The sequence below is a fragment of the Copadichromis virginalis genome, linkage group LG17 (genome assembly GCF_057382275.1).
Source record: "Copadichromis virginalis isolate Kocher_CV1m ecotype Utaka linkage group LG17, C_Virginalis_male_GT1.1, whole genome shotgun sequence".
Classification (NCBI taxonomy): Eukaryota; Metazoa; Chordata; class Actinopteri; order Cichliformes; family Cichlidae; genus Copadichromis; species Copadichromis virginalis.
The window spans coordinates 20,276,999-20,291,110 of record NC_140634.1 but is presented as its reverse complement, the minus strand read 5'-3'; the positions used below and the strand labels follow the sequence as shown (position 1 = coordinate 20,291,110).

At 39.6% G+C, this 14,112-nt stretch overlaps 1 protein-coding gene across 3 annotated transcripts in view; it reads right to left on the bottom strand.

The window, feature by feature from the left end:
* Nucleotides 1-4,780: 4,780 nt before the first annotated feature.
* The window catches only part of shank3b (SH3 and multiple ankyrin repeat domains 3b), a 69,696-nt gene continuing 60,364 nt past the window's right edge, over nucleotides 4,781-14,112 (bottom strand). For all 3 annotated transcript variants that reach the window (XM_085437414.1, XM_085437415.1, XM_085437416.1), the window contains one exon: nucleotides 4,781-13,149. In XM_085437414.1, the coding sequence (XP_085293540.1) occupies nucleotides 12,555-13,149 (595 nt within the window). In that variant the 3' untranslated portion in view covers nucleotides 4,781-12,554. The remainder of the gene's footprint in view (nucleotides 13,150-14,112) is intronic.

Below are 14,112 nucleotides of genomic sequence, written 5' to 3'. Positions count from 1 at the left end.
ACTGTTTCTAATCTAGATGAAAGTGCTTTAGGAATAACTTTAATGTCGGTATTAATTAGTGACAAAGGCTGGTAGCGTCGTTTTCTGTTTTTAGTAACTATTTTATTGCTGCCGTTTTCATATGGGGAGGGATTAGACTGTTGTTTTAGTTTTTTTGTTTTTATTTCTGTGCCAGTTATGAAGAATAGTGGAGATAACACGGACCAGAAATGTTTCAGAAATTCAGCAGGGAATCCATCCAGGCCTGGTGCCTTGCCATTAGGCATTTGGTTTAGAGCACAGTGTAAGTCCCTGGCAGATAGAGGTGATTAGGTTTATTTTCAGCAGAATAGAAATAACGGTAAAAGTAGTAGTAATACTTAATAGTAAGTATTATTGATTTCCCGTCCCAGTATTGTTGCATTCACTGTCGAAGAGATTCTGTTTTTTGTGATAAAATGTAATCTAGTTGCAGTGTTGGGAAGGTCACTTTTAAAATGTATTCCATTACAGATTACAGAATACATGCTCCCAAACATAACGGAATACTTTGGATTACTTAATATGTTATCAAGCTTTTTACAACCACATGAATGTTGCTGTGTGATTTATTACTATTACTGAAGGATACTCGCCATACCAATACCAACTAGAATTTTAAATCTTAATATATCTTAAGGTAAGGCTGCACTTTTTGCAGCGATCTCATATAAAAAACTATTCGTGCGTATATAAAACAGGTCCGCGCCCCAAACCATAGTAAAGGGACCTCTGGCTAATACCTTGGGTTCCTGTCGGGCTTGTAGCCAAAAACTAGCTTTACTTTGTTGTCTGGGTCAACTTTGCTAGTGAGAGACAGAGAGAGGTGTTGAAAGGCTGCTCCAACAGAACTTATTGTTTCAGAGGAAAACGCGAACACGGTGTACAGTCGAGTCTTAATAGCTTACTTAAACTTACTTTGGCTGCAGTGGTTATTATTATATTTACATGCTTTCATCTCCTGTTTCTGCTCGGTGACAACTCGTACTGTTCGACTCTCCTTTTTCTCCCTCCTCTCCCTCACAGACACATAACGGGTATGGCAGTTAGTGATGTGCGATACCACTGATTTCCTTTCCGATCCGATCCCAAGTAATATTCAGGGTGGTATCGATGATACTGATCCGATACCGATACTTTATGCAAAAACATATTTTATTTAGTGTATCTCAAATTATAGCGTCATAATGATTACACGACATCGGATTACTTGTTCTTATCACTTAATAATGCAGAGTTCATCATATAGAAATAAAAAAACTGAAGTTGTGCGCTATTTGAACACCTGCCTGCCTGCAGCACTAAAGGGTGGAAATTCGGGAGAATGGTGGCTCCGGGATTCTCCCGGAAAGATCGGGAGGGTTGGCATGTATGGTTGTGGCAACATCACTAACCTTGTCAAACACCTTAGAGTAAATCATATCACAGAATATGACGAGCGTATGTTGAGACGAACTGAAGAGGAGGAGAGGGACAGGTGCTGCTAGGGCGAGACAGACGTCTCTCACGGAGCACGGCCGAGCTAATTCCAGTTTCCAACAATGGTGGCAGCTACTTAGTTTTAATATTACTCTTATTTCTCTTTCTGGGTCGCAAAAAAAACAAACAACTTTTAACATGTTTTCAGGTGAGAATGTAGCTGTGTAAACTTCAAATATCTGAGCCGATCGACACATTGTTTTCAAACCCCCGCGGTCTTTCACTACTCGGGTTAAACATGAAATATAAGTCACTTTGATAACTTAAAAATGTTATTGGTTGGCTTTTTCAGTGTTTTATTTGTTCGTGAGTAAATCGGATTGGCTGAGATTAAAGTTATTAGATTAGATTAAATTCAATTTAACTTTATTAATCCCTCAGGAGGGTTCCTCCGGGGTTTTCACACAGCTGAATAAACATCAAACAGAAAACTAATTAAAGAAAGTGTGAGACGGTCGAGAGTTTACGCCAGTGCCCGGTTATATTTTAGATGGCAAGGAGCAGGCGGCTGTTTCACTCCACCGAGGGAGCTCGTGACGTACTACCCGGCTTTCTTTAGACCGCGAAGGGCGGGTCCTCAGGTGGAAGCAGCCTCTGAATTTGGACACCCCCCGCTGTTTCCAGGCCGGCTAATAATAACGGTGACATTTAACGTATTTTATCCGATAAATAAACACTGTAAAATGTATTTATCACCCCCCCCCTCCCCCCAACAGCCCTTTTGAATGTCTCCCTAATTCTGAGGTCTCAAGGTTGGCAAGTATGGCCACAACACCTCACTCTTGGAGCACTTTTTTGCCACATGTATCGCAAACCATGTCTCAGCTGTTTGTGGAGGTAAAATACGTCCACACAATTACGCTCAGCCATTGTTGCGAGTGCGCGAGCCAAGGGGCTGCAGACATTTATACAGCCGTATTTCGCACATGACTATGAAAGGCGGAAGAGGAAGTAGTTCCTTTGAATGTAGACAATCCGAATGTTATAGTTTCTTTCCACTGTGTTGCTGTTAATGATAAACTACAAATTAACCCTAAATTACTAAAAATATCGATATTTAATGTGAGAATCGGTTCTAGAACATAAATGACTGGTATCGGAGGAATCGATATTTCAAGATCGATCCGCACATCACTAATGGCAGTCCACTCTCCCTGCAGCACGGACTACACTGCCCATGAGTCTACATTCTTTAGGGCTAAATGACCAGGCTCCAGATTATTTATCCAAGCTTCTTAGAAAATACACTGCTGCTCGTCATCTCCGCTCACAGACTCAGAGTCTGGTTGTTCCCCGTACACGACGGAAGACAAAAGGGGACAGAGCCTTTCAGTCTGTTGCACCAAGGCTGTGGAACAGTTTACCACTACAATTACATTTGCTTGACTCTGTGGATTCTTTTAAAAAACAGTTAAAAACTTTTCTGTTCAAACAAGCCTTTTGTTGTTCTATTCATTTTATATATATATTTTTTACATTATTTACATTTGATCTTTTACACTGTATATGTCTATTGATTGTATTGTTTATTTTAATATTTGTGTACAGCGCTTTGTGACTGTCTGTCTGTGAAAAGCGCTTAATAAATAAACTTTACTTACTTACTTACTAATCTTTTGACATCCAGACCTAATTACCGGTGCGGTCGGATGAGAGCCAGCACTGGAACGTTGAGCTAAGCCGGGTAGCGCAGCCGCGGTTAGTGTTTCAAGATTGTGAACGTGAGAGAAAAGTTTAGTTACTGTATGTTTGTTTTCTCGCCTGTCTCCAGGATCCGGGGAACAGAGGAGCAGCGAGAGACGGAGTTTTGGATTATTATTGCACTGTCACGCTGGGAGAAGTCACCGTGCTCTTTTTGATTACAGTCGAACTGTTGCCTTGTTTTCACTGTAAATAAATTCACCATCACTTCGCAAGGACTCTCGGACCTGAGTCCTCTAATTCCATCCACCATGACAGTTGTAGTGACTTTACTCCTTTCAGTGCCACTTTAAGCTTTTAAAAACTTTACTTTTAGGTTAGTTTGAAAAAGTTTCAGTGGGAAGTTTAGTCTTTTGTGTGTTATTATTGGAGTATTTAGAGTAAGAAAAGGCTTTTAACACTAAATGAGTGACAAACACAGGTTTATCACTGAGTAAGGCCCCAGTCACACAGGCCGAGAGAGCAGTCCATAACATTTAGCAACCTCTAGGTATGAGGTTTCCCTGACTGGTTGGCAAGTTGTTGCTGGAGGTTGCTGGCAGTCATTGTGAAGTCAGTCCCGAACAGGGTCACTAAAATCTCCTGTGATAGCTTTGTTCACTAGCACACTGTTACAGATTCGTGTAAGTGCATGTGAGACACCAACTGTTCACAGACTGGTATAAAATGTGGAAAAAGTTTGATGTAAACCAGAAACTGAGAACACTTGCCTTTAATGTAAAAGTTTCAAAAGGGTCAGCTTGTACTTTGAAGGAGAACGGTGTCCATTTGTAGTTTTACTTTTCACAGCTTCACTGCTGCTTGGTGAGCAGTTGGCAAGTGTTTGCAGACAAGTTGGCGTCTTCCATGCAAATGAAAGGTGACTGCAGCATTTGGACTGCCAGCAACCACATTTTTCCTAGTGCTCCTATTTACCAATGGTTATGAGTCTCTCAGACTCTTGAGACAGCATTATACATTTCAAAATAGCAAACAAGTTAATGTCACATGGTTAACAGTCACATGACTGGAAACCTGAATCTTCCCTGATTTGACACCTATTGTTCAGGTGAGAGTAAAAAGGTCATGGAGCTGTGCTGACATCACAGTAAATCGTAGCCATGGAGTTACTCATACCTACCCTCCATATTTTCCATAAATCAAGATATAGCTACTTTTTGACAGCTGGCTAGCTAACCACATGACGTTTTCATGTCAGATGATATTTAAATATTTACTGTTAGTTTAAAAAAGAGAAGGAGTGAAGAAAGGGGAAGATGTCCAGGCAGAGTGCAGGAAGCTACAGAAGAGATGCGTCATCACAGGAAAGACGGGATAAAATCATGACATCAAATCTTCTGTTAAAGGACTTTGTTATAAAGTTTGATGCTTTCATTATTCAGCTGTTAAACAGTTTGAACTTCTCAAATATTTTAAATATTTCAGGTTTAGTGTTTGTTTTAATATGAAGTCGGGTAGTAAATCATCATCAGCGCACATCTGAGGTGAAACTCATCAGTCATTAACTCGACTTCACACTTTAGTGGCCAGAGAAGGTCTGAGGTCATAAACCTGTGAAAGAAGCACACGTGAAGGCTGTGAGTGCAGTTTGTAATAAATGACAGTTTATTATAAAGATTACAATCTGTTGCGTTGCAGAGCTCATCAGTTGTCATCGTGTGCTCTTCGGTTTTTAGAAAAGGGAAGAAAAAACTACAAGTACACGCACACCACTCACTCCAGAAGAAACTACAAACATACTGTAAAAAGAGGAAGCTAGAAAGGGGGGGGGGGGAACCATAAAACCATAAACTTATAAGCAGGTGGAGATTTAAGAGGAGGGGGAGGAGGGTTTCACACGCAGGTTAGAAAGCCAGGATTCTCAGCCAATCAGCAGGAAGCTGTGGATTATTTTCCAGTTTTCCATTTTGGCTCATTCTTTCAGATTTATCCTGCTTCTATTGATCAATTATCACTTTATCACACAGATTTGGAAGAATCTGGAAGTTTTTAAGTTATCGCTTCAACGTTTATCTGCAGCACCCCCTGCTGGGTGGCCTCTGGTTTCTACAGTTGTCTAACCCTAAGCAAAAGAAATTCTGTTCTCAACCAACTTTTAACCAACAAATATGTGAAGTGAACATTTATAAATGATGGCTTTCTATTCCCTTCTGTTTTTGGACTGTAAAATCTCTAAATAAAAACTTCTCATTTTTTTAAACACAAAAATGTAAAAATCTGAACTCTTGAGTTTCCTTACTCTGCCGTGGGCGTGAACGTTACTGAACTTTGTGTATTTTCTGACACTTCATGGACATGAACGCTGGTAAAAGAGGCATGACCATCCTCAGCTACCGAACATCGAGGAACATAAATAATAAATATTAGAGGTTTAAACCACGGCTGAGGAGCTATGGTTTGATTTATATCCTCATTTTTCTCTTAGAGGAATTATTAAAAATCTTTTCATCACAGACCTGATTATAACAGTCAAATATAAATGACATTGTTCTGATAGGTTTACAGCTCATATTTAACCCTCGAGTGACCAAGTAGTGCCAAGTGCAAAAGTTTTGAGGCACTCACATATACATATGAATATATGCAGGTATTTTTTTAGAGAAATAAACAATCTGAGCTCGTATTAAATAGCACAAAAATCACGAGGCAGCTTTTTTGTGGTTTTCCGATTGACTTATTATCTTTGTAGATGGCCGGAACACGCAAACACAAACTGTAGAACCAAAAATGACCAAAAGTACTTGGACAGGGTTTTATCTTGTAGACTGAATAACACTGTAATCCAGCTCACTTCAGATGTATTTAAAGTTACTGAATGGGATGGTTTATGAGCCCCGCTCTTTATTTACATGTGATTTAAGGATAGTTTTAATTATAAAACTGCTATGCCAATATGAGTGTCAATAAATGGTATTAGTGAGAATTTGTTTTTGAGATTTAACAGACACGTCTTTATTTATTGCCTAAGTAAAGTAAAAGTCATAGAAATGATAAAACTTTATTTGTATAATTACTGGCTTAATTATGGATAATTAATTATGTTCACACTGTGCGGTCTCAGTCTTTGTTCGGGGACGTCTTAAAACCATTAAAACACACACACAAAAAAATTCACATTTTTTCTTAAAAGAGTCCAAATCTAAACAGTTAGTGCAAAGTGGGATTCTGTAACTGAAATATAAGCACACATTACATCTTTGAGGCCGCAGGGACTGTGATTGGCTCTCGATAGCATCAGTTCCTCATACACGTTTCTGACTTTCCATCTGCTTTCAGTCACTTCATGGAAGAAACTCCACCACCAAAAAACTAGCTGGTGGTTAAGTAGAGTGATGCGGGGCGCATCACACGAGTATATAAATGTTGTGAATGTTGTCAGCGACCTACGTACTCAGTTGCAGGCTGTGCATGGATTCAATGACTGAGGCCTCACAGGGTTAACTGAAAAAAAAATGACTGGAGCTGTTGTAATGACATTATTCAATGGTTTAATGAGGTGGTTCTGAAACCATGATGACGACAGTCAAATGACACGAAGCTGTGTTGAATAAGTAGAATAAGAGTGTGCTGATGCTCGTACAGTAACCTTTACGTAAACGTCTACTTGGATCTATTTTGTTGTTAATAACCAACAAAAAAAAGAAAGTTTGAAAAACAATAGTCTCACTGGGTGAGTAGAAGAATTGGTGCCACCTGCTGTTTAGCCCTACTTACATTTGATTGGCTCAAATAAGACAGAACTGATTAAATGTTGTCATTTCTGATTGGCTGAGAAGTCCTACGATGGGCGACTGACCTCATGTCAGGTGTAACAGAGCACAGGCGGGGACCCGAGGTCGCTGATCTGCTTCCAACCTGCTTCACTGACTCATTCTGCGCATGACTCTGTACAGTAGACTATCAGTAGTCCATTATAATATATACTACACATGTACAGAATACCTGACTCAAGTGATATTCTCTCAGTGTAAGCAGCCACACTGCAGGACTCTGAGCTGCAGATTAAACATTCAAAGACACTTTTGGTCCAGACCGGTTTGGCTAATCGATAAAACCAAAGGAAGCAATAATGATGACCCGAACTGAGTTTTTGTAGCTTTCCACACAGACCATCCACTGATTCTCTTTTTATTGTGTTTTATTTTAAAGCATTTCTGCAGAGCATCTTTCTCTGCTCAGTCTGCGCACAATAAGTACAACATCAATTGAGGGAAGCAAGAAAAGAATCAGGTACTAGCCATTTTCTTTTCTCTGCCACTTCTGTTTTTTGTTTTGTTGGTCACATTTTTTCCAGTGTTATTTCAGACTAGAGTCATTACAGTCTAGTCTGGATAACCAGAAACAGAAAGTATAGGCCTGATTTCCAGGATGTCTGTCGCAAGAGGAAGAATTACAAGAAGCCAGACTTTGGTCATCTGATTTCCCATCAGATGTGTAGCTTTATTTAAGTAGAACTGAAGGTTAAGATTGGATGAACCCAACGCAAAAATATCCTGAACTTAAGCAGAATTTTATTTTATAGTGTATTCAATTCAATTCAGTTCTATTCAGTTTTATTTATATAGCATTAAATCACAACAACAGTCACCTCAATAATGTAAGGTAATAGTACTGGTGAGTGTTTCTGTGGACAAAATTAATTTATTGTATATTTAAATGTACGCACGTTTGATTTCTTCATTGAAAAAATGAAACCTGGTTTAATTGAAACTTGCACTGTTTCCAGATGGAGCTCAGTGTAGCTGCTTACAAGCTCTGAATATCTCATTAGATTAAAGACTTCATAGACTACAGCCTACCAAAATATTACTTTTTTAAATAAACTTTGTCTACTTTGTATTTTACACTATAGCTACATTTTATTCTACCATAATATATATTATACAGACCATATAGTCTACTGTAATGTGCTGTAAATAGTCTGTACATTCTATATTATTTTGTCCATAAAAGCATGTCAACATCAACTTGTAGAACTTTGGAAATCATGACTGCAGCTCGGCAGGTTGTTTGGGAACTGGACTTGGAAGGAAACGAGACAGAAGCAGTCGATCTGCTGCGGGAACAGGCACTGAAACTTCGATTGTGCTTTAGAGGGCGGCAAACGGAGGGATTCTTTTTTAAACCAAATTCAAATATTCAGAAAAGAAGGGGGCGATGTGACTTTAAGAAAATGTCTGAAATAAAATTCTATTCAAGTCTCCGGTATGTAAAGAACGCTGGTTTATAGGTTGGAGGAATCCAGTTTCCACCCACTTGCTGTTAATGTGCAAATGTAGAAAGACAGTGAAATAAAAAGGAGGCTGTTTGAGTTGTACTCAGGACTGCTCTATTTTAGTTTTCTGAATACAACACTACACTGTGTACATAAGCTAGAACATTCACTTTTACCTTGTGATGGAGCTAGGCTAACAGTTTCCTCCTGCTTCCATGCTTTGTGCTAAGTTAGGATAAACACAAAGCTCTCAATAAGTCTGTTTTCTCAGGGCAAGAGGTCAAAGTGATGGATTATAATAGTATCATTATTAGTGCTGTAGTAAAATATGAAACCTTTACTTATTTTGTTGTCATCTGTCTGATGTTGTGATGTTTAATGTGTGTATATAAACACATAATGAGGTAAACATGAGTAGAAGTAATCCCTGTGAGCCGAACACTTGGCCTTCAGAGTACACCTCACAAGCACTGGATGCCGCCCCTCGGCAGGCTTCCAGAAGTTAGCCAATAAGAGCAAAGTAGGCTGTCAAGGAAAGAGCCCGAAGATAAATTGGCTTGTTTCAGACAGGGTGAACTGAGGGCCTGTATAAAGACAGGAATGTTACTATGAAGATTATTTGAACTTTGACCTGTACAAAGCTACTCTGATCTAGCGCCAGTATAAAAATATAAAGGTCCCCTTTAACGGTGCGTTCACAACAAACGTGAAGCAGAGTTTTCACACGGTACGGATACGATCAGTCTGTTTAATAATACAGGCAAATCCACATTTGCTCGCATGAGAACCCATCAGCGGTGATCCTCTGCTGATACCAGTGAGATCAGAAATGAGGGAGGAGCTTATCGGCGCTGGTCGAGAACAGCTGGAGCTGAAAGGTTCGACTTTGCTTTTAGACAAAGAGGGAAAAAAAGGAGCGAGCTCGGAGGAAACAGAGTGTAAACTGTGAGGATGCGTTTCTGGAACTTGTTTGCAGCTTCGTCTTTATCCCGCTGGCTGCTCGGTGAATATTCACAGGTCACCAGTGTGGCTGATTCCACGGGAGGTGAAACTTTGCTTCACATTTGGCGTGAACGACACATCAGGATAAAGTGCGCCAGCCGGTTTCCATAAACTCTAACTTAGATAGCTTCCTGTAATTTTGGACAGTATCTCCAACTACATGAATTCTTTCAGCTTCTTTGTGATTAGATTCCACAGCAGGCAGATAAATTACTTATTTACATTTATTAGCAGCATATAAACATGTAGTTAATATTTGTAGTGTGTCATATATGTCCAGAGGTTTGTTCCAACTCAAATTGAGCTTTTGAGGAGCAACTACAACTGCAAGCAGAAGATTTTCTGTTATTTCTGGTGACGTGATGGCAAAAACTGCAATCCTGACTATTTTGATCAGCCGTGATCATAATTTGATTTAAACTCGATTACTTTGGAAACATCATGGATTTATTCAGTATTTAAACCCAAAATGTTTCAGAAATTTTCGGTTCATTTGAGTCTCCTTTTCTGTTATCTGAGATTACATTTTGAGTGACAGCTCTACAGATCAATATTTCTTTTTGTTTGCTTGATTAAATTGAATCCATCCAAATGGTGAAATATATCTTTATAAGAGTCCTGGTAAATTTCCTTTAGGGGAAGGTGCTAAATCTCCAGAAAAGCCATATCTTACACTGCTTATAATATCGTTCCCTGTTGCCTATCCATCTAGTGGCGCTAATACTTTATTACAAGTTTATATACTGCTGGTAAGTGTAAATATACATTCAATTTAATTAATTGCAAGAGAGTGATCTAGAGTCTGCAGCTGTGTTGGATACTGAAACTGCACAAAAATCCTTCACCTCTGCATTTCAACTGTGACTTAACATAAAAACGTTTCACGGTGAAAAATTAAATAAGATGAAGTAGAATTAAAATGAATGGATGTTAAGTCTTACAGGGGAACTCTGATGTAAACTCTGCGGTCAGGAGGAAACCCCACATATGGCAGGGATGAAAAATCCCCAGTATGGCAGGGAGGAAACTCCATTTATGGCCTGTTCCTGAAAGTCGTTCTTTGATTAAATTTCAGGGGGCTAATTAATAGATATCAGGGTGGGGAAGATAAAGAGGGGAAGGAGGAAAGTATTTTCTGTACAGATGGCTTTAAACAAATAGCACCATGTACAGTAAGCCCTCAATAAGCAGGTTAGAAACCAGAGAGGTTTACAGTTGGAGCTCTGCTGCAGCTCTCCCTGAAACACATAGCACATCAGCACAAAGTCACACTCATTGACAAATCATTATGAATTCCAAAAACATCATCGAGATGACCTTGAAATTCAACTCATTGTCAAATCATAAGGAACTCAAAATCATTTTCCGGACTATTATAAACTCATCACCACCACATTATTGTTACTTGTTATTCATAAATTCTAAATGATCAGCTTTAAGATAGTATGAACTCAAAAATTAACACAAACTCGTCATGAGTGATTATTTGGGAAAACAAAAGTTAAGTCACAAGAAAAGGACGGACAAATATCCGCAGCTATAATTTCCTGGTGTTACAGTAGAGACTCCCAGTAGCTTGCCAGTCATCCAGCTCCGCTAGCAAAGGTCCAGCTAAACTCGTCTGGGGAAGCAGAACGGCACGAGGACACGACCCGTCTCGATGTGTTTGTAGTCGGATTGTCACATCAGCTCTTTGATCACCATTAGAGGCTGGCAGCAGAGCTGTTTGTAATGGTCCAGACCCGAATTCAAGTAATGCTTTCATAGCTGATGTTTCCAGATGTTTGAGTGTTTACTGTCCATCAAAAACTGTAACAACAAGCAACTGTTTGAATTTAAGCTGCAGCTTATAGTCTTCAAGAATCGTAATACATCATAAATTTTATTAACAGTTACTGAGTAGTTACCTTTGGATTAAAAAAAAATAATGGCCACTCAAATCTCTCGTAGCTTAAGAGCAGAGTCGTGTTGATAAGATTTTTCAGTTCCTTTCATTGTTCTGCCTTTCTCAGATGCACTGACTGTTATTTTTCATTTTTAAATCCTGGCTGTACAGAAGCAGCTGTTTCATAAGTTACATCACGGTCAGGGAAACTTTGATGGTTCCCAGTTTGTTCACATTGTGGGACTTACTGGTACATTTTAATTCTAAGTATAGTAAAATTTAGTGGCTTGTAGTGAAATTGTATACTGGAGAAGATTCTGCTTTTATAGGTAATGTTATCCCAGCAATTGGAAAGACTAGCAAACATGCTATCAGAGAACACTGACAAATCTGTCACAGTGTAAAACCGAGTCCAGCTGACAAGATTTAGTCAGTTCATTTGGTTGTTTCAATAGTTCAGCGACCAGTTTTCACATGTCCGTCATCGATATTTTCTATTAGTGTCTTCTGACATTTTATAATTCCCAGTTAAATGACTGAGTGTCCATGTCTGGGAATGTTAAATGTTTTAGTGTTTTTTGTTGGGGGTTTTTTGACAAAAAGAAAACTGTTTTGGACTAATACTGAGGTGGCGTATTTGAAAAAAATAATTCTCTGATCTTTAATATTCTGGGAAGCATGGACTTATTTTCAACGCCAAATGAAATACTGCAGTTGAACCTCATGATTTTCCTCATGACCACCTTTGTTGGTGTCAGATTGTTAATTTGTCTCTTAATCATTCATCACTGTACATAAATAAAAAAGGATTCAATTTCTCATTTAAAATATTAGCCTATAGTTCATTTGACTTAAAACTTTTGGTATAATCAAGAACATTGAGTTAACACAATGTTCAAGATTATTAAAAACATGCCATGCACATTTAATTTCATGTTAATTTTGTTTTAAATGAATCTACGCAACCATAAGTCAGTCATAACTCAGTGTGAAGTGTTTGGTTTGGTTGGGAGTTTTTATGGGGCATGCAGACATTAACAGGCAAACGAAACATCAGAGGTCTGCAGCTGCTACCAGTCCTTATGTTGCTGATCAAAGAGCTGATAAACCAGAAAACTTCTGGTCTAAGGTCTAAATATCAGTCACTGCTAAGATTATTCAATTCAAAGAGATGGCCTACTGTCTGACCAGAGGTCAGGGGGTCTGAGGTTACAGTTTAGGATATCTAAGAGGTGGGTGGTCAGAGGTGAGGGGTCAAGTGGAACCATCCAGCAGCTGTCGGAGTGCCCTCTCAATGTTGATCCGGTGTCCCAGCCTGGTGACTCCCAGCTCCACGTAGTCCTCTTTGGTGAGGGCAGGGAGATGGGAGCCTTCAATCTCGTGGTCCTGGAAGCGCTGGCGGTGTTCGGCCAGACCCACGCTCTCCAGCCAGTCACCCACATCGTATTTATTCCACAAGTTGAGGGGCCGCTGCCTCCATGGTCGTAGGGACAACAAGGGCCCACTGAGGACCGGGGAGGGGCAGGGCGAGGCATGGGGTGAAGGGGAAGGGGAACGGGATCTGGTTCGTGCACTGGCGCTTCGCATCACAAACCGAACCTCCTTTGGTTCTGAGGGGAGGCTGAGACTGGAGGACTTTAGGATGGTTAGACCGCGACCTGAGCTCAGATCTGGCCTTTCAGAGCAGGGGGCGGTAGTGGAGGGGAGTCCCACTGACCTATCAGAGGGCGAGGGAGAAGGAGAAGGGCTCCGGCGAGTGACAGGGTAGCGACTTCCAGGTCGGACTGTATAGGAGGCGCCATATCCTCTCTGGGAGATGGTGTGAAGTTCACCGAGACTGGAGAACAACCTGCAACACAGCAAATAGAATGTTTAGTTATGAGTTAAACACAGTGTAAATGATCCTTTGTTAAGCCTTATAATCATTAGTTACAGCTTCCTGTCAAGTATTGTATTCTTATGTGAAAGTTGTGGCAGATAAATTGTACATTATTCTTTTCAAATTTTGAAACAGTTGTTGAAGAGAACACCCTGCATTTTGACTGTCTAGATAAGAACCTTTGGTTCTGCAGGACTTTGGAAAACTACTTCAGGCTTCTTTCTGTTGAAAAACTGGGGCTAACGCTGGGCAAGCAATTTCATATCTTTGCTAATACTGATCATGTTGTACAGTCATGAAACTTCATGTGTAGCATTGTTTCACTGGAAGTTAAACCGTCAGATCACACCGATAAACCATTTTAACATAACTTGGTTTGGTTGTTTACATTTCTGTACAGAATATATGAAGATGGCTGTGTTTCTTGTGCTACCCACAAGAAACACAGAGATTAGGGTAAGATAAAATGTCCAATTGATGCCTTGTCAAAGGCCAACATCCTATCATGTTTCGTGGAGTACCTCAAGGCTCTGGTCTAGGTCCTTTTTATTTTGCTAAGTACCTTAGAGTTATGTCTTAAGCTAGGCTATCTCCTTCTTCTTAGTATGTAATCTGTCTTAGATCAAAGTACATTAAAATACTGTTCAAAGTACTCCTTAGTGTCTGCCTGTCTCTGTCCTAGCCCCACTCTTAGTTTTGGTGTATATTAGGTTTAGTCCTAGCTCCTCTTCTATTTTTGTGATTTGAAAATGATAACAGAAGCTATTCCCCCCAAAAACTTCCTGTACAACTTCAAGATATAAACAAATACAAGGCTTGACAGGGCTGTTGTGCTCTGTTATAGTTGCTGAGCACTAAAAAGATTATTCCTTTCAGGTGATGTGGTTATCAAAGATTTCCCTACTTTAGTTCAAAAGACAGATGGGAGAGTAA